The 19925-nt window shown below is 60.5% G+C and overlaps 1 protein-coding gene across 2 annotated transcripts; it reads right to left on the bottom strand.

The window, feature by feature from the left end:
* Nucleotides 1-2307: 2307 nt before the first annotated feature.
* On the bottom strand, nucleotides 2308-19030 carry ANXA6 (annexin A6). 2 transcript variants are annotated; one of them, XM_054217165.1, is made up of 26 exons: nucleotides 18772-19028; nucleotides 16258-16318; nucleotides 13652-13736; nucleotides 13262-13356; nucleotides 12990-13103; nucleotides 12814-12904; nucleotides 12623-12702; nucleotides 12490-12546; nucleotides 12216-12309; nucleotides 12037-12132; nucleotides 11729-11787; nucleotides 11348-11470; nucleotides 11096-11154; nucleotides 10606-10684; nucleotides 9700-9781; nucleotides 9349-9443; nucleotides 8831-8944; nucleotides 7954-8044; nucleotides 7164-7243; nucleotides 6913-6966; nucleotides 5602-5619; nucleotides 4617-4713; nucleotides 4244-4339; nucleotides 3891-3949; nucleotides 2991-3113; nucleotides 2308-2676 (listed from the first exon to the last, which is right to left on the bottom strand). In XM_054217165.1, exons 2-26 carry the CDS (start codon nucleotides 16273-16275, stop codon nucleotides 2617-2619), a joined length of 2019 nt encoding a protein of 672 aa, XP_054073140.1. In that variant the 5' UTR covers nucleotides 16276-16318; nucleotides 18772-19028; the 3' UTR covers nucleotides 2308-2616. The 2 variants fall into 2 exon arrangements, with proteins under 2 accessions (XP_054073140.1, XP_054073141.1); XM_054217166.1 differs by lacking the exon at nucleotides 5602-5619 and having other exon boundaries at nucleotides 18772-19030.
* Nucleotides 19031-19925: the final 895 nt, after the last annotated feature.

The following is a 19925-nucleotide window of genomic DNA, read 5'->3' as shown; positions in this document are numbered from 1 at the left end:
CCCCTGGCTCAGCGCCTCCTCCTTCCTCCTGGCTGCTTTTAACCAGAGCGTCTCATTTCTCTGGGCCTGGTGTCCTCAGGCTCTCCAGCATGGGAGGGCAGCAGGAATTTCATTCGGTTGGCAGATGCCTTTACTGCGATGCATGACACCAAATGGGGGCAGGTCTCCAAACAGGAGCTGGCTGCAAATTCATCAACCTCTGCAAGAAAGCATCAGGGTGAGAAACGGGGAGAAAATGCCCCAGGTGCAGAACGAGTCCCAGAGGCCATGCTTGTGCTTCCCAAGATGCCGTCACCCTCCTGGCATTGCCCTCGGGGTGGGCAGCTCTGCTGAGCTCAGTCCCATTCGTGGTTCTCCCTCGTTGGGCAGCCCACCGTGAGCAGCCCCAGGTGTCCTACCAGCCCCAGTAGCGTGGGAGCGGGATGCTGAAACATCCTGCGCTTAAATAGGATATTGAGTCTGCTTAAGTACTTGCAACAATCAAAACACCGCTGGCTGTTTTCTGCTCTGGCTGTAGCAGCCACTGCTGGAGACGGATTACTATGGATCTGGGGCAAGACGAGGGCTTTTTGGCAGCAGGAATTTCCAGGAGAGGGAGTTGCTCCAAGGAGGAAATCCCATCCCACTCTCCCTCCCTGTCCCCAAACACTGTGTGACCCTGGTATCTTGCCCTCATCGTAGGAGCAGTTGACAATGAGTGCCGAGGAAATTCCCGGCCTTGGGACCGCTGTGCTGGGGTCAGATGGGCTTTCTGGTGGCAGCATCAGCCTGAGCCAGGCTGGGGACCGGCCCCGAGGGGCTGCCTGGTCTCACTCACGGTCCTGCGCTGCTTCAAGGCAGCCGGGAGTCACTGGTCACAGGCTTATAGTAATTTTGGTACAGCCAGGAATTTCCCTGGAGCGTTTACGCCTGTGCCCGGGGAATGCACCCCCTCTGCGCACCCCAGAAGCCTCTGTTTTGGCAACAAGAAGGGTGTTTGGCAACATATCAGGATGATGGCTCGTGTGTTGAGGACCTGTGCTAATGCTGAGCAGATTTTTTCCCCCTGCTCCAGAGGAGCAGAGCTCCATTGCCCCAAATCCAGCTCTCCCAAGGATGCCGGGCTGGGGCCCGTCCCCTGAGCCCCAAAACTTCCTTGGACATTGCAGCTGGGTCCCTGAGAGCACCGTGCCCAGCTGCAGGGATGTTGCCCTGGGTGGGACCGGTTCTGCTCCCCGCGGGTGCTGTGCCATGCCCAGCTCTCCGGCAGCCTCGTGCCTGTGCTGCGAAGCTGAGAGCTGCAGTGCTGAGCCACAGGAAGAGACGGGCAGATGAAGACTGCGGTTATATCTGCCCTTCAAAACATCTTCTGCATCTGCTCAAAGCCCTTGCACAGCACGTTCCTGGCCAAGCAGGTGATCCCCAGGCTGCCGTGGGCCTGGGGTGAATTCAGCCCCCCCCAGACATTGCCTGGACAGGGATGCCCATTCCTACTTACACACAGGGACAAGACAGAAGAGCCGAGATCTCGATGGGAGAGGGTGAAAAAGCTTTAGCCAGGCTCTTTTCCCCCCAAGAAGGGTGATTTTGTTACAAGGGGATGTTTTACAGGAAGGCATCAAGGGAATTTTCAGTGGAATAACAACCAGCTGAGTCGTTTCACCTTCCCTGGTTTGTCTCTACATGTTGCTGCTTCTCGACCTCAGCTGGTTTTGAAGTGTTGTAATAATATTGTGTTATTATTCCTAACGCTGCTTTGATATTTTGAAGGTGAAGCTTTCCTCACCCAGCTGTTCTGAGGAAGACTTGGGTATTCAAGACTTTTTGTTCTGACTTGGAAACAATTGAAAGTGCTGGAATTTCCCACTTTTGGAAATTCCAGTTCTTTTCTCCTGGGCGCTGGGGGGGAAGTGCAAACATAAACTGTTTGGGGGTGTAGCGTCTATGGCATGTGCCTTTCGACTACTTCTTCAGCAGCTTGAAAGCACAGGAAACTGCGTGCAAGGACGGGTGAATGCCACCAAGTTCGATTTGTATCTCTGGTTTATAAAAGCATCATCCACACAACGGCACGAATCCTGACGGGGGTTTTCAGAGGCACGAAGTGAAATTCCAGAGCTGCTGCCAGCCCCAGACGCATTTCCAGACCCTTTCTCAGCACTAGACGATCCTGCGGTGCTGCTCAGAGGGCTTTTGGGGTTTCTAGGGCTCTCCCTGGGGCTGGGACTGGGCTCCTGCCCGTGTGAGCAAGGAGACACTGCGACTCCTCAGCACGGGCTCCCTCCCACCCAAACCCGCCCCAATAAATTGGCTCTCTTGGCCACAGGGTCAGCAACAGTAAGGTTTTATTTATGAGATTTAAAATTGTCTTTTCCATCTGGGTAAATTCCTGGGCTAGTGGTGTGTTTGGGTATGAATTATTTTGCACTGAGACAGACAATAATCCCCCTACCCAGACCCCTCTGCTCCCCTCCCCGAGACTCCCCCGCTTGCAATGTGGTGCCGCTTTCCAGCGCGAAGTGAGTCGTCCTCTGCAGGGAACCGAGCGTCCCCCGAAGCCCCCGAAGCTGCAGTGACATCAAGGCGGTGGGTGCGTGTGTGCTGGCTCAGACACGACGAAGGGGCTCCCGCGGCCGCCTAGTCCTCCCCGCCGCACAGGGCCAGCAGAGCCTTGCGGTAGTCGCCAGAGGTGTCTTTCTGCAAGAGGGAGACCCATGTCAAAGCGCTGCCTGCTGATGCCGGCCTCGGGGAAGCCCGGTTGAAGGCACTGGGAAGGCATAGCTCCATGCCCTGGCCACCCCACAGGCATCTGCACAGCAGTGGAAGATGTCGGCACATCCCTTCTACAGCCAGACCTGCCCACACTGGGGCTGGTTGGGGCAGGTTCCCCCTCCCCAGGTGATGCTCAGCCCCTTGTGGCACCGCTTACGGCTCGGGTCCCTGCAGGGCTCATGGCCAGGGCTCAGCCAGACAAGGTGACAAGCTGGGGAGGGATGCCCAGGTCCCCTCACCTCGATCATGTGGTGCAGCGATTTGTCGAACAGGTCTATGAACTCGCCCCGGATGTTGAACAGGTCGATCTCGCTCCGGGAAATCATGATCCGAGTGAGGGTCCTCTCATCTGTGCCGGCGCCCTGCAAAAGAGGAGCTTGAACAAATAACCCCCGAGGGACTGGGGCCCAGGCATCCGGCTCCAGCACAGCCCAAGCTGGGGATTGGGTCCAGAGGAGACCACGAAGATGCTGTGAGGGCTGGAGCCCCTCCACTGTGAGGACAGGCTGAGAGAGTTGGCGTTGTTCAGCTTGGAGAGGAGAAGGCTCCAGGGAGACCTTGTACTGGCCTTTCAGTACTTAAAGGGGGCTTATAAGAAAGACGGGCACAGACTTTTTAGCAGGACTTGTTGCAATAGGACAGGGGTTAATGGTTTTAAACTAGGAGAGGGAAGATTCAGACTGGATATAAGGAAGAAGTTTTTATCGCTGAGGGTGGTGAAGCACTGGCCCAGGTTGCCCAGAGAGGCGGTCGATGCCCCATCCCTGGAACCATTCCAGGTCAGGTTGGACGGGGCTCTGAGTGACCTGATCGAGTTGAAGACGTCCCTGCTTACTGCAGGGGGGTTGGACTAGATGGCCTTTAAAGGTCCCTTCCAACCCAGACTATTCTATCATTCTATGATCTCTCCTTGGACATGTGCTGGGCTTGCTGCCGGCAAGACACAAGCCCGCTGCATCCCCTGCTAACCCCAGAAAGCTGATGCAGTATTGGTTACAGCTCAGCCCTGCCCCGCTCCTTTGGGGATGGCCAGGGGCCAAACCCCATCACTGCTGTGGGCTTAAATCAGAGAGTCCCAAAGGGTGTCTGCCCACCATCGCCCCCTCCCGCAGCCCAGCCCCAGGAAATCCTGTCTTCACCTTCATGGACTTGTAGAGCTTGTCAGCGAAGAAGGCCGGCTTGTTCTTCACACTCCGGACTGCAACACACAGAGGGGAGAGAAAGCGGGCTCATGGCTCCTGGCACCCAGAGGACATATCGCAGCGAGGAGCTGTGCCACCCATTGGGTCAGCTGCAAACCCTCCTTGGTACAAGGGTGCAGGCTTGGCCCCATAGGACACCCTACAAGTGCCCCAACCCCATGCCACATTGGGATTCTCCATGGCCCAAAGGCAGCAGGAATATGCCCTTGCGTTTGCCTTGACAGACAGGTGAAGGGGCTGCCTGCCCTCTGGGGAGCCCGGCCCTGAGGGATCACCCACTGGGCACTGACCGATGGCCAAGAAGGCGTCCCTCACGTCCCCCGACATCCGCTTCCTGATGGCGTGCTCCACATCATGGTTGGTCATTTTGATGAACTCCTGAAACACTGGGGATGGGGGAGAGGAGAGGGTCACCACCAAGCTGCTCCATCCCAGCCCTGCGCACCCAGGAGAATCTAGCCTCAACCATGGAGGCTTCTGGACCGGATGGGATGAGAGCAGGCTTGGGTGACTACAACCAGCCACCCCAAATGCCACCTCCTCCCACCACTGGGGAAACAGGGCCACCCCAACCTCCTGCTGCCCAGGAGTCCCATCTAGCCCAAATCAAAGCACTTGTGTCGCAGCTGAGGGTCCGGCAGTGATGGAGAAATGTGGTCCTACCTCTGCGGAGGTGGGGGTAGCTGCGGGTGCAGAGGATGCTGAGGAAGCGGGTCTCCAGGGAGTCGCTGGAGTCATTGCTGGCGACATCAGCAAGTTTCTGAAAGAGCAACCAAGAGTGAAGAGGAAGGCAAGGGGACGGGCGTAGTGGGAAGAGGTAAAGATATCAAACAGCTCTTCCTGGGACAGCCAGTCCTCTGCTGGAGGACTGAACACCCTCTTGCAAAGGGAGTGGCTCTTATGAGCAGGAAAGTATCTTTTTTTGGCCAAAAAAGGCATTTTCTATGCATGGATGTGAAGGTGCACAGCTGCCCACCCACACATTACCTCTGAGAAAAGACGTTTTCCAGTTTTTATGGGAAAAAAAAGAAAAAAAAAAAAGCTTTGCAATGTTCATGGACAAGACTTTCTTCTTGTCCTTTGGGGAGAATGTGTTGGGAGTGACCAATATTGAACAGGAAATTCAGAGCTGCCAGACACGGGAGCCACCCTCCGCCCTGGGCTGCAGCAGTGCTGCCGGTGGCTCAGATGGCTGCCACCCCTGCTGCGGGGCTCAGGGGGAGCTGTACTCGTCACACCCTCAGGCCATTGCAGTAGAAAGCCTCCCCTTCCCCAATTCCCACTTTTGGTGAGCTGGGGAAGCCAGCCCTGAGTCCCGTGCTGCCAGGAACACGGGTCCTGCACGCAGGCAGTGGGCAGGATTGGTCCCCAGCCCACCCAAGGGCAGGAAGGTGGCTTTCCCTCTCTCCTGCCTTCCCCCCTCCCGGCTCAGTGCTGCAGGGAAATGCCTTTGTGCAGGTCCCCTCTGTCCCCTTGTCGCCCATCCTCATGCAAGGAACCTGGAACCCCAAGCAAGCAAGCACAGCCTGCGTGGCCAAAGGAGTCCCAGCGCATGGGGCTGCTCCTCCCGGCCCCAGCCCTGCATCCAAGGACCCCAGCATCCCCCCAAACATGCAGAAGGCTGAGGAGCGAAGGGGCAGGCACTCACCAGGGTCTCAGCAATAACCTGGCGGAGAGAAAGAGAGAGACAGGAAGACAACAGGGTCAGAAAAGGTGCTGCTCAACCTTTATCCTTCCCTGACAAAGCGAGGGAAGTCTAGCAAAATCCCCTAAAAATGACCTGTCTCCAGCTCCCCTGCTTCCCCACGGGTGGGCCTGATCTTAGGACCTGTGTCCTCCTCCAGTTTGGCCTCTACACCCCTACCTGGGGCAGGGGAGGGTGGTCTTTGGCCAAGCAAGGTGACCCCCCCTACCCCTGGGCCGTGGGTACCAGTCCGTTGCTCCCTGGGGGAGCATCCTTGCCTGGCCCCAGGCTGGCACACAGCATCCTGCCCGTCTCTGCCCGGAGGAGGGGAAGGGCAGCTTTGCTGACAAAATACAGCGTTATCGCCGGGCCAGCTGCCACCTGGCTGGCTCGTCCCTGTGTTTGTCACCCCTGGCTCTCTCTTTCTCCGCAGCAGGTCGAGGCAAGCGGCAGCGCATGCGGCGGGGCGCAGGCAGCGCAGCATCCGCTCCCTCTGCCGGCAGCGGCCACGCTGGGAGAGCTGCGCCTCCGCTGCTGCCGGCATGCATCGGGGCAAGCGGTGCTGGGGCAGGACAGCCAAGCGAGAGCTAGGGTTTGACCCCGCACCGAGCTTTCCCAGCCCCTTTCAGAAAAGCTTTGGCCCAAAGGAGCAGGAGGCCAAGGTGCACAGCCCGGGAGTCCCGGGTCCCCTGGGACCAGGATCTGAGCCAGGCAATGGGGCCCCAGCACCCCCCCTGCACCGCTTGCTGCTGCTCAGCCTTCCCCCTCGAGCTTGACACAGCCCAGTAAAGATGAAGCAATGGTTTGGGAGCTGGGGCTGGCATCCCGGAGTGCTGGCAGGGTGAAAAGCAGCTTAGGCTTCAGGGCTGCCCCAGGCACAACACAAAGAGGTGGCTGGTTCCTGCAGAGCAGCTCGAAGCTGCCTTTGAAGCTCAAGTGCCAGATTTCAGCATCAGTGTGTGTTACCGGACCCCAGAGTGGCAGCTTTGCCCAAGGAACCCTGCAGTCCCTGGTTGGGAGCTCCCCGGGGCTGACCCCCAGTGGTGCTCTCATGGTTTGCAGCTTCCCGTGGAGCAGCACAGCCCAGGGCTGCAGAAATCAGGCCTGGGACCTTTACCACCAAGCGTTTCACGTCACCTGGGATCTCCACCTGCACCTTACAGAGACCCTGACGCAGCATCCTTCCCTGAGGGTGCCATTTCCAGACCAGGGGATGCAACATCCTCATGTTTTATTCTGCAGAGCCTGTAACGGCACTGTCAGTGCGGTTCTTACCTTGGCATCTTCATGCGCCTGTGTGAGGTTCTCTGGTCCTTCGTCACGGTTGCCCTGTGGTTCAATACAGAAAATCACGGAGCTGGGGAGAGGACATCTCCCGGGAGACCCCCAAGCGAGGGGGTGGCAGAAGGGTCCAGCAGCACTGCCCAGCACTATGGTGATGTCTTCCCCATAGCCACGTCCTCGCAGACCCCCACCACTGCCCACAGCAGGGAGGGGACAATCCCCAGCAAGAAACCTGCCCTTACCAGAGCCAGGGAGACGAGAATTCTCTTGAAATGCCCTGATGTGTCGGAGCTCAGGTCATCTTCCAGGCGCTTGTGGTAGGCTGCGGAGAAAGGGTACAAGCTGAGCCCTGCACCCTGCCTGCAGCTCTGCTTCCCGCCCACCAGTGCCTGTTGTGTCCGTGGATCCCCACGGGGCCCATGGACAGTGGTGACTATTCTCCAGGCATCGCATGGCTGAATTGGATTCCTCCGTCTGCCATTCTTAGGCCCAGGGATCAGCCCAGCAGCTCTAAAGCCCTGGGCATGAGCACAGCCTCTTGCTCCAGGTGCTCCTGAAGGAAGGGGGTCGTTGCAAAAGAGCTCTCCGGGGAGGAGAAGTTGGTGGCAGAGGTGGGGGCATGTCACCGTGACATGGAGAGAGGCCAGGACCTGCACTCTGCTGGGGGTGACCAGCCACAGAGCTCTCTATTTAAAACCGGGGGGTCTCTGGGAGGGAAGAGGCTGGGGATTTAACCTGGTGCTTGCAGCTCTTGTTCCCTAGGGAGAAGGGGACACAGATGGAAGGGAAAGAGAAGTGTGTAGTCTGGAGGTGTGAGAAATCCTCATCCAAGGATTCTACTGCTCTTTAATAAGGTGTTGGAACTAGGGAAAAGCTGCTCTTGCCTGGAAGGACTAATGGACCTTCATAGAACCAAGCCATGGACCCAACCCAGAGACAATTGTACCCCAGGCTCTGGAAAGGGCCTCATACAGCATTAAATGCGGTCTCTACCCAGGACCTGGTGCTCCCCACGTCCCTCCCATGCCGTACCTTCCTGATACGCCTCGTTGATAGCCGCGATCTCCTGGTTGTTTCGCGTGGCCATGATTTCGATGAGGACACTCTCGTCTGTGCCGGCCCCCTGGAAGAGAGCGGCATGGTGGGTGCTGAGGGTGGCAGCGCTGGACGGGGACATGGCAGCATCGCCCCACCAGTGCCAGGCAAGGAGGGGCTGTTCTAACCACAGGGCTACCACATGCCCAAAGTCCATGTCCAGCAAACGGCCCCATGGGCTGGTAGGAAACAGCATGAAAGTGTCCGAGAGTAGGGTGTGACCAACACCAACTGGTGTGACTGGTGGATAGTGCTACACGCTACTCTGGCTCTCCTGTGCCTGCCTCTGCCTGGCAGGGCACTGCTCCTGCTGCAACGTGGGGATCATAGAATCATAGGGTTGGCAGGGACCTCTGGAGATCATCCAGTCCAACCCCCTGCCAGAGCAGGGTCACCCAGAGCAGGTTGCACAGGAACGCGTCCAGGCAGGTTTGGAATGTCTCCAGCGTTGGAGACTCCACCATCTCTCTGGGCAGCCTGTGCCAGGGCTCTGCCACCCTCAAAGTAAAGAAGTTCCTCCTCATGTTTAGGTGGGATGCTCTGTAAAGCCATGGAAGGCCTCCTTGAAAGACTTTGTGTATAAGCTGGGTTGCAAAGAGGCCAAACTGGGCTCCTGGCGGGTCTTGAGTATAAACCAGGTCTTTGTCCCGGTGCTTTCTGCTCTGCTTTCCTTCCATAAAGGAGACGAGAGCTTGGGGGGGTGTGAAGCTGGGGTGCACTCACAGCCCTGGGCCACCAGCAGTGTGGGTACAACCACAGTGAAAACCTCCTCATCCTCACATGCTGGAGTCGATCTCACCAGTGTGGCAGTTACCTCCACGGCCTTCCTCAGCTGCTTGGCATCGTACTGCGCCGGCGTCAGCATCAGCCCCAGGATCAGCTTTGCCAGGCTGCCCGACAGCTCGGATTTCAGGTCTGCCATCAGGTCCTGCAAGAGTGTTTGTGGGGTCAGTCCCCAGCTCCTTCCGACAGACCGGCCGAGGCAACATCGGGGAGAAAACAGGGGAGGAGAGCACGGAGGTGGAAGATATCTGGGAAGACCCTGGGGGTGGTTTAAGGTGACATTTTGGGGGGATGGCTCTGGGGAGATCCTGGCTCTGGAGTGTGGGACTGAGGATGGGGCAAGCGAAGGGGAAGGGATGCCCTCCCACAACAGGAGGCTGATTGACAACTTGGTCTTCCTTGGGGGAGTCACAACAGAGCAAATTGGGGTGTCCTGGCTGCCCACCACTCCCCGGGCAGGATTTCTTTCAGCGAGGGGCAGGTATCCGTGTGGGAGGGGGTGGGATGCAGGCAGAAGGACGGAGCAGGGTGGGAGGTGGGTGGCAGTACCCTGCCGTAGTGAGCCTTGTAAGCCTTTAGGATCTGCTGCCTCTGGGCATTGCTCCTCTGCGTCACGACGTCGATGATGGCCCCTTCATCCGTACCTGCAATGACAGCAGTGATGCTGGGGAGAGCCGAGGGGGACAGCAGAGCCACACCATGTCACCTCTAACTGTGGGCACATTGCTGTCCCCTGGTAAAAGGGAGATGGGGAAGAGGGAGCTCCCATGGCTCCAAAACTGGCTCTTTTCCCCCTCCCCCAGGACTTTCAGGCAGCCCCGCGTGGGGCAGGGTGGGCTTTCTGCCCCAGGAGCTGTTGAGGAGCATCAGGAAGGGGCTGGGCGTGTGGTCCCAGCTTACCCAGGCCCTTCATCGCCTTCCTCAGCACCTGCGCATCCCCATCATCATTGAAGCTTCCTGCAGGCTGCACGGTTCCTCGCAGCTGTGGAGGCACAGAGGGATTTGGGTTCATCCCCGAGCTGGGTGGGATGGAAGGAGGGATGGAAGGAGGGAGGGAAGGTGCCACCCGGCAAGCCGAGGCCAAAGCAGGTTGTGTGTTAGTGCAAGCACCTGGGGCTCAGTGGGGATGTCCCCACCACTGTCACCCCTTCCGTTGAGGCCAGGCTAGCAGAGAGAGGGGAGAAGACAGTAACAGGCAGTCCCTGGAGTCTCAGTGTCCTGCTCAGTGTTATACCCGCCTCCCCTAGTGCTGGGACACCTTGGCCAGGGCTGGCCGCATCAGCTGAGAGCCAGAAGAGGAGTCGCTGAAAGGATGCCCGCTCCTGCCCTGTAATTCTGTGCTCCTGCATCCTTAACAGCTCCCAGCACAGCTCCATCCTCCCCGTGCACGTAGGGCTCAGGGTGCCTTTCCTGCACATCCCAAAGCGCCCTTTTGTGGGTGCCTCCAGCTGCATGCAGTGTCCTGGTTGCCCATGGCATGGCCGTGCCCTGGCCTCGGGGTGGGCTGCAGGGGTCTCTCCGGAGGGCACTGGAGCCAGGGCTGTGTGTGACGCATTGCAGACATGCAGGACATGCCACCCCAAGGGTTAGTGGAGCCCGTGGGGGGGTGGCCAGCACTGCCAGTGTTACGTCCCACCAACTTTGTGCCCCAAAACTGGAGAATGGTGTCGAGAGAAGCCGTAGAGCGAGAGACAGAGCGGAGGAGGTGCGGGGCTGGCCATGTCCCGCGGCAGAGAGGAGCAGCCGGGGGTCCCAAGCTGGCGGGGAGCAGAAGGAGGGTACGGGGGGGCTCAGGGGGATGCTGACCTCTACTTTGGCCACCGCGCTAAGCTCCCACATCCGATAGGCCACCTGCGCCGCCTCGGGGAAGAACTCACCTGCGGCACTGCAATGGGAGGGCAAGGACAGGGGACAGTGAGCTGTGGGGGTCCCGCACCCCGTCCTGCCCCTCCGTGGGGGATGTTCTGTACTCGCTGGGTGCTGGGCATGGGGGCAAGAGCTGGGTGCTTGCTGTGGGGCTGGGTGGGCATGGGGGGAAGTGGGAGGTGAATCCCAACTGCCCCCACCGGAGCATCCTCCCTCCAGGTGTTTGTCTCTGCCCTGCGGGGCTACCACGTGCCAAGGAGGGACCATGATGGTGTGGTTGGCCATGCAGAGGGGCCACAGGGTCCCCCATACTGAACCACTGTCACTGCAGGTGCTGCCAGTCCAGGTGCTCCACCAGGCTCCGACCCAGTGGTTTGTACCCAGCACCAAGGGGATGAAGAGGGACAAACGGGGTGACAGGCGGTCTTACTCATCATCCCCTCCACACAGCTTCAGCAGGGCCTTCTTGTACTCCCCAGAGGTGTCCTCCTGCAAAGACGGATGGAAAACCATGCGGCAGGGAGGGTGAAGACAGTGCCATGGGATGGGCACATGCAGAGGGGTCTCCCTGAGCCTTGTTCTTAGAGATGGACACCTGGCACAGGGTGGCTGGGGAGGGGGCTCAGCCCTCCCACGGGCGCTGGCATCACGAGGAGGGTGACCGGAGACCCCCAGCACTTACCTTTATCATGTTGTAGAGGGATTTCTCATACTTGGTCCTGAACACCTCCCGGATGTCCAGCATGTCGATCTCGCTGCGGGACACCATGATGCGGATCAGCGTGTTGTCTCTGGTGCCCAGACCCTGCAACAGAGGAGCCCCCGTATCAAGCAACCCTGCTCAGCCCATCACATTTGGGACCCTCTGTCAGATTTCTACCCAGCCCCAGGTCTGAAGGAGTAACTCCTTTGGAGGGAAGAGCAGAGACCCCAGGTCACATAAGTCCTGTTTTCATGGACCTGCATCACCCTGCCCTCCAGCCCCATGGCAAGGGGACCCCTCCTCTGGCTGGGTCCCCACAACTTTGCGGAGGACCCCCGGGAGAAGGGGCGATCCACTCACCTTCATGGCCTTGTAGAGCCTTTCAGCAAAATACTCTGCCGTGCTTCTGATGCACTTCACTGCGGGGAAATTGAGGCGCGGTGAGGGATGCCGGTACCCAGCTTCACCAGTGCCCCCAGCCTCTGAGCACCCATGCCCCTCGGGCACCACATTCAACATCTCCACCCGCCCTGACGGAGCCTCCCTGAGCTCCCGGAAACCGGGTACAGCCACAGCCCTGATCCTGCTGGCTCTTGCGCTGAGCCCTCCCACACCGGTGAGGCCAACGCTGTGTTTTGGCAGCTCCCCACATGCAGGGGCTGACTTACCCACGGCCAGCATCAGCTTCTCGAAGTCGCCAGAGAGCTCTCCCCGAATGCTCCTCTCGATCGGCTTCCCAGAAATCTTCAGGTATTCATCAAAGACTGCAGGACAAGAGCGAGGTGATGCCTGGAGAAGCTGCCAAGATACCTTGAAGCCCAACCCTGAGCTTGCAGGAGATGCTCACCCAGGCGGAGGTGCTGCTTGCTTCGCCGGCCAAGGATGTAGATGAACTGGGCCTCGTCCGTGCCCCATTTCAGCTCGCCAGCTTCCAGCAGGTCCTTGTGGGACAGGGAAGGTGGCAGAGCCCAAGTCAGGGTGCTGCTCACATGGGGCTCTGCCCAAGTGTGGGTGCCTTTGGCGCCCACCCACCTTTCACAGGTCTAGGTCCTGATGGTCCCAATGCCACCAGACCCATCCTGCCCGGGTGCCACCACTCCCAGCAACCTGCCAAGCCTCACCTTGGCATCCTGCTCCACCAGGTCCTCACTCACAACATCATCTTCCTCCCTGGTGCCCTGTAGAACAGAGATGGGCTCAGCCCTGCTGAGCACGGGCACCCATCACCTATAGATGCTAGACAGAGGGACATACCTGAAGCAGAACAACGAGCATCTTCTTGAAGTGGCCCGATGTGTCTCCAACGATGTCAGCCTCCAGGTCTCTCTCGTAAGCTGGTGGAAGAGGCAGAGGTCAGGGGCTGGTGAGCAGGATCCCCCTCACCTCTGCCCCTTCTCCTGGCCCAAGGGGACACAGGGCAGCCCCTGCCCTTCCCCAGCCCTCACCGTCTTTGTAGGCGGCCACCAGGTCATGGATCTCCTGGTTGGTGCGGGAGGCGAGGATCTCAATGAGGCACTTCTCATCCGTGCCGATACCCTGCAGGCAGAGACACAGCCCCATGAGCAGCGGGGACAGCCACGGTGTCCTTGGGGGAGCCCTGGGGGGACTGCCCACCCCTCACCGCAATGGCATCTTTGATCTCCTTGGCATCGCTGTAAGCTGGGGGCCGCATCAGGCTCACGATCAGCCGCTCAAACTTCCCTGTCAGCTCGTACTTGAGGTCTGCGATGAGGTCCTGGTAGGGGGGGAGAGAGGGGCTGGGGGACCCTTTGCTCCACAGCATCTCTGAGCGGGTCCAGGCAGTGGTGTGTCCCTGCGTGGGCTGGTTGGTGGCAGCCACGGCCACCTATGTCTGCAGCAGGGGCACGGACCAGGGAGCGTCTCTGCTGTTACCTTCCCGTAGAGGGACTTGTAGGCTTGGCAGATCTCCACTCGCTGCTTGTTGCTTCTGGACGTGATAAGGTCAAGGATGGCCTCCTTGTCACTGCCTGCCGGGAGAGCCGGGAGTCACATTTAGCCCCACGGCTGGGTCTCGCCCCCCACGGCTGGGCTTATCATAGTCATCCTGCCATGCCCAAAGCTGCTTCCAACTCAGGGCCAGGAGGAAAAGCAGAGCCGAGCTGGCTCCAGGGAGGGAAGCGGGGCCAGGAGAGGCAGCATGCTAAGGGAGACAAGCAGCTGAGAGGGGAGCTGATGCAGGATGCCCAGCCATGCAAAGGTCAACCGAAGGAATAGGGGACATCAGGGTGGCCTCGGGGTGACAGTCTGGAGGAGCGTGCCTACCAAATCCCTTCATGGCATTGTACAAAGCCTCTGCATCCTGGCTGGCGTCAAAGCCTGGGAAATCCTTCACTGACCCCCTGTAGACCTAGAGGGGAAAGGAAGTGAGAAGGTGAAAGGGGAAGGAGCAGCCCCTGGTGGGATGGGGGAAGGAGAAGTTGAAGCTGAGCAGGATTGGGGTGAGATCCTCTCCTGCTCGGGTTGCCCAAAGACAAAGTTCAACCTCGAACATAAACACTTGTTCTTCTCCTCAGTTTTTTCTTTCCTGTTTGCTCTCCCCACTGTGCAAATTGTTTGTGCCCCGGCTCACTGGAGCACACAGCCTTCCCTCTGGTATCTCGCTGGCATCGCTCTCTGGTTGCTGCATGTGCCCTGTCTTTAAATTGGCAACAACCCTCCCCACCACGCCAGCATGAGATGGTGGTTTGAAGGGACATTTCTTGAGCACATTTGGGTTCCCAGCTCCTTCTGGGAGGGGTTCAGCAGGAAAAGGGGAGACCCCACGGGAGGGTTGGGTGCCCTGAACGCAGGGGAAGGCATGGAAGGACCGGGATGATCCCCCTGCAATGCAGCCGGGCCAAAGGGAGTGATGGGGCATGGATAGGGAGCGATGAAGGAAGTCCTTTTCCTGCTGCCTGTTGCGAGCAGGGGAACCCTCCGGATGCTGAGGATGCCCAAGCTCTGTGTGGCCTCCAAGCAAGGAGGCACGTTTACAGGCACAAAATCATCATGGGCTGCTAAGCGGAAAGCTGAGCCGGGGCTCTCAGCTGTGTCAGCACCTGGAAAACTCTGAGCATCCTCCCTCGGCCCTGCTTGTACCATGTGCCGACTGGGTGCATACACCTCCCAGGGCTTGTTTAAAATCCCCGAGAGCTGCACGAATGCCCAGGTCTGTTACCAGTGTGGGCATTTAAAGCTGACACATCCCCAGAGAAGATGGGCATCAGGCAGGTAGCACCAGTGTCAGCATCCCTGACCCAGCAAGTGCCTCCAGGAATGAACCCAAGGGGATGGACACGGTACCTGTCACTCCCCTGGGCCCCATCCCAACGCTGTGGCACAACAGCTCCACTGTGCATCTCACACAGCTGGCCTCTGTACCCCCATTTTCCAGACAGAAACCAGTTCAGGCTGGGCACATCCCACAGGCCCTCTCGGGAGGAGCTGCTGGCACTGGTGTCCCATGTGGTAGGGACCGGGTCCGGCAAGAGGAGACGCTGCCCTTCGAGGGAGCCGGGCGAGCGCGGGGACAGATCGTATTGCAGGTGATTCATCCGGAGAGCTGGATTTAGCCCCGCTTCCCAGCAGCTCCCAGACCCTCCTGGCTCGCTGCAAGTTGCTGCCTACACACGTGCCTTGCAGAGACGTAAATAAGGAGTTGGAGGACAAAGGAGGTGCCTGGAGGCAGCAGGAGGGGATGAAGGTGGCTGGAAGGTGCTGGGGTCGCATGGGTGGGGATGGGGAGACAAGATGTTGGCCCTGGTTAAATGGGGAGGAGGAGCAGGGCTGTGTTCCTGCCTGCTGAGCCATGGAAGCACGATTTGTCTGCGTCGCCGCAGTGCTGCCGGGGCGAGGGAAACTGAGGCAGGAGCTCGGCGCTGTGCGTCGCCCCGCGCTCCCTGCACCCTTGTGGGAATGAGCCCCAGGGAGGTGCAGAAACGTCGCTCGGGAGGGAAAGAGCACCCTGCCCGCTGCGCCCTCCTCACGCCCCCATCCCCTTTCCATCCCCGCTTCAGCTGCCGGGGGCCCCCGCCTCCCCTCCTCCAGCCTCTGAGTCATCCCGGCCTGCCTGGGACCTCCCAGCTAAAAATAAGCCAGGCTGGAGCCGGGAGGGTGGAAGCAAAATTCCCAGCGCGGTTTCACTCTTTCCCACCGCACAGCTGCTCGGGGTCCTGGACCACCGCAAGGGTGATGCTCACCAGCGCTGTGCCTCAGTTCCCCCACCCCGGAGGCAACCACCCCCTCGGCTGGGTGGGAAGCTGTGGGTAATTAGGCTTGAGGCAATAATTACTTGATTTCTCGAGGGAATGGAAAGCAGAGAGCAGCGGAGTCTGGGCTTGGACTCCTCCCCTGCCTGGCACACTGTACCCCACAGGCAGCCTGCACCCTGCCAGCCCCAGCTGCCCACTGAGGCAGCGTTTTCCACCCACGCCGAGATGTTTTCCTGCCTGCGAGGCAGCACCTGCTCACCCAGCTGCCACATTGCACCAGCCCCGGCTCCGAGGGGGGAGAAATCCAGGCTGGGGCGGGGGGAGAGAAGCCAAAGCAGGGCTGAATGCCTTGCAGCGGGCTCAGGCACAGGCGGGATTTCTCTCCAGCAAAAGCCCAAATTCTCAGTGCAACGTCTCTTCTCCTCCACATCCCACTGTGGTCCCAAAAGGATTTTTGCCTCCTCGCTGTCCCTGCTCTCCCAGCTCCCCACCCCCAGCGCTTCCCACATCCAGACAGCGCTGGCTGGAGAGGCAGGAATGTAAACATCCTGCACACGTCACCACTATCATCCTTGCTGCATGATGGAGGTGCTTCCCCAGCTCTGGGGTCTGCCCCATGGCGGGGACCCCCATAGCATCCCCAGGACCCATTCCCTGCAGTGTGTGGGTCACCCTTACCTTTCCTTTGGGTGCCATGGCTTCCCAAGCTGGAAATCACCAGAGGGAGGGCAGGGAGGAGCTGCGGGAGGGAACAGAAAAGCCGACGTGAGTCTCTGCGGGCTGCGTTGGTTCAGGGAGGCTTCGCTCCCTCCCGCTGTGGCTGCGGGTGCGGTACCCGCGGGAGGGCGATGGCCGCGGGCTGCTGAGGATGCTCAGGGTGAGGGGCTTTGCCAGCCGCCCTACGGTCACCAGAACTGAGGTCCTTTGGTATCTGTCACCAAGTTGGGGACCCCATGGGCTGAGACCCGTGGAGATGGGCCCCCGTGCAGCTTCCGGATGGTGCTGAGAGAAACCGGGAAGGGAAGAAAGTGCTGAATACGTGGAAATGGGCAAAGCATCCTCCGCCAGGCTCACCCTCCTTGCTGCAGGCTGCAATGCCCCCTCCGCAGCCTGCAGCCCCCCGAGCCCTGGGTCCATCCCTGGCACCAGCAGCTGCTGGGGACGCCCCGTTGCTGCACGGTGCCGGGGCCGGGCAGCCCCCGCAAAGGCCCACCAGCTTTATCTGAGTTTCTGTGCACCGAATCAAGGCCGCCATCAGTCCCACACACCCAGCAGAGCCCAGGAAACGCAGACGGGTTTCCAGGGTAACTCGTAGGTTGTTTTCTAACACCAGCACCATTTATAGCTGTAACCCTCTGCGGCGTTGGCTCTCCCCACCCCCCCAGAGAAAGTCCCCAGGCAGTGCAGTTTTCTCCGAGAAAGCTGATGGAGGAAGAAAAACAGCTGGAAAATGGAGCGTGGCCGTGAATGAACCGCTGAGCGTCAGCTGAGCTCCGGCCATGAGGCACAGCCCTCTCCTCGCCCTCCCTCCGCGACACGTTGCAGGAAAGCTGGAGGCGCAGTGGGGCCGCCCTGGGGGGATTTCTACCCCCAGCCCAGCTCGGTTTCATGCCATGGAGCGATTTAGTGGAAATGGCATGAACTTCCCCGGCTTGGCCCCGCATCCCTGCGAGAGCAGCCATGGGCTGGGGGGGACCCAGCCCTGCGGCCGCCGGTGCAGCTGGGTCACCCCGCTCGGGTGCAGGAAGCCTCCTGTCACTGGTGGGCATCCCTTGCCGAGGGGAGGAAGTTTTGCAGCAAAGCAGAGCTGCCGTCGCCTCCCCTTCTCGTTTCAGCTGGGGAAGCTGCAAGCCTCGGCCGCCCTTCCCCGTGGCTCCTGGGCGGGGGTGACCCCCCGCGAGCCCTGTGCGCAGTGGGGCTGCACTGCGGCCGGCTACTGGGTGGGTGCCAGGGGATCTCAGCCCCCGGCCCACACGGCCTTTGAATGCCACTCAGGAGCCCCTACGGGAAGCTGCGTACCCTCCAGGGAACGGAGAAAGCCCCGCGTGGCACAGCCCTGCGGCCTCGCTCCGCGCACGCACCGCAGCCGGGCTGAGGCCGCCCAACTCATCTCAGCAGCGGCAGAGAATCCCCGGCCACACCCAGTCCCCAGCCTGTCCCTGCAGCGCCCCGTCCCTGTCCCCGGCGGCTGCTGACACCTCCGCAGAGGCTGGGGGAGCAGCCCCAGCTCTTGCCCTGCCAGCAGGCGATGCGGGGAGGATGCCCGGGCAAACACATCCATGGGGCAGGCGGCAAAACCTGGGGGCTGCAGAGCCGGGGCACGGGGATGTACCTGCCCCTCAAAACGATGGAGAGGTTTGGATTGAGGGGGGGTGTCCCTGGACAGAAAGTGCCATGAAAAAACCCTAAATACTGCGCACAGCCCATCCCTTTTGCAGAACAACCCGCCCTTGCCAAAAATGCCTCTGTCCCCCCAGCAGCGTGCACCCCCCCAGCCCCTCCAGGGCCCCACCATGGCGCGGGGCTCGGCGGTTTCACCCCAGGAGCCCGGCAGATATTTTTGCTGCCTGGCTGGGGCTCTCCCGGCACGGCCGCACATAGCGAAGGCCACGGCACACCCAGTCCCCCATCGTCCTGCCCGCGGGGCGGAAAGGGACCTTCTCCAGGTTAAAAAAAGCAGCATCCATCCTCCCTGCGAGGCAAGGGATGTCCCCAAGGTCCCCTGCCCCACCCCAGCGCCCAAAAGTCCCCCTGCCCCTCGAAAGTTCCGTGCCTCTGGGGTGTCGTAGGGTGCGTTTGTCTGTGCAAAACTCGTTGGGTACCGAAGTGGGGGGGGGATGCTCCCCACCCAGCCCAGACCCCTGCACGGAGGGATGGGTGCTGCCACGGCCGCCCCAGCAGGGACAAAGGCGCATCCCGGGGGGACACACCCATGGCCCCTGCAGCAACGCCAGCGCCCGAAAAAGCACCCGCCGGCAGCGCAGCCTTTTGTTAAAAATGAAGGATTTTTCAGAAAAAGAAAAACCAGGACCCCCCCTGCAGCCACCCCTTGGAGAGAGTCCCCCTCCATTGCAGGGCTCACCGCCGGGCCAGGGCTTTCCTCCCCTCGCACGCCACCGCGGTGGCTTTGCACACCAGCACCGTCCCCTCGCACACCAGCACGGTCCCCCCCGCACGCCAGCCCACGCTCACCAGTGTCACCGAGGCCTGTCTGGGCGCGCTTGAGGGAACAGCCAGCCACCGGCGCGCTCGGTGCGTACTTGTGGCCCTGCCGCTCGTCCTTGGTGCGTGGCTCGTCCTCCCGGCGAGACGTCACCGCTGGCGAGCCCTCCAGTCCCCGCCTGCCGGGGCACCGGGGTTAGGGCCACACTCCCACCCCTGCTGCCACGCCGGACCTCCGTCAGCCCCTCGGGTTTGGGGGGACCCGATGCCGCCCGCAGAAGCGCCCTGTCCCTGCCAGGGTGTGGGGAAGTAGCGGGGGGTCACTCGGCAGAAAAGCCCCTCGGGTGCGCGCAGGGGCTGCGTGCCAGCAGCGGTGGCGTGCGCGGTGCAAAGCGATAACGGTGATTGCATTTCAGCTGCGGAAATTTCACCCTCTTCCGTCCATTCCCCTCCCCCCCCCGCCCCCAGCCCCGGTTTCCTGGTGAACGCTGGGGTGCGGGGTACCCCGCTGCCTCCCGAGCTTGTCCTGCTGCTGGCCACCTCAACCCGCACCAAATCACCCCCTTCCCTGGGGCCGTGGTTGGGAAATGACCATCCCAGACCATCTGCAAAAGGCAAGGTGGGGCGGGGGGGGGGTTGGCCCCCCAGGACCTGCTTTGGGGGGAAGGTGCTGACCAGGGCTCTGCAAGGACTATCCGTGGGGCAGGAGCCGAGCTGGCACAGGCAGCTCGCTGTCCCCACCAACCTCCCCTCCTGGTGCGCAGAGAGGGATGAGAAGACGTTGCAGCACAGCAGTGGGAGGAGGTGCGGGCTGAGATGCTCCTGGAAGGCTGCACTGCTGCCTGCAGCACCCCAAGGCCATTCCCTTCCCCAGGTTAACCCCCCTCCCTCTTTACCATCACCCTTTGCCCCAGCAGGGCTGGGGGAGCCGGTGGGACACCCCGGGAGCTGTGGACATGCTGACATCAGCAGGAACAGGTGAAACCAAGGGCCCCCTTGAGATGTTGAACGCTGCTGGCACGTAACCCTTCAGGCATCCAAGCCCTGGTGGTACCCGCTGGCTGGAGCATCTCTCCAGAACTGCCTGTCCTGAGAGACAGTGGCCCTGGGCAGCAGGGACCCCCAGGCTAGGTGTGACATACCTGATGGCTGGCTTGCAGCCAACATGGCTGTGTTGTGTCCCG

Source organism: Rissa tridactyla, chromosome 11, assembly GCF_028500815.1.
Source record: "Rissa tridactyla isolate bRisTri1 chromosome 11, bRisTri1.patW.cur.20221130, whole genome shotgun sequence".
Lineage (NCBI taxonomy): Eukaryota > Metazoa > Chordata > Aves > Charadriiformes > Laridae > Rissa > Rissa tridactyla.
Note: the sequence above shows the minus strand (reverse complement) of the source record. Positions and strands in the feature narration are given on the sequence as shown.

Excerpts from the sequence above, each read along its gene's own strand:
- ANXA6 (XM_054217165.1), bottom strand. Across the intron at positions 4,340-4,616 it reads CTACCCCCACCTCCGCAGAG|TGTTTCAGGAGTTCATCAAA; the intron begins GTAGGACCACAT and ends CCCCATCCCCAG. Across the intron at positions 3,114-3,890 it reads AGCTCTACAAGTCCATGAAG|GGCGCCGGCACAGATGAGAG; the intron begins GTGAAGACAGGA and ends CCTCTTTTGCAG.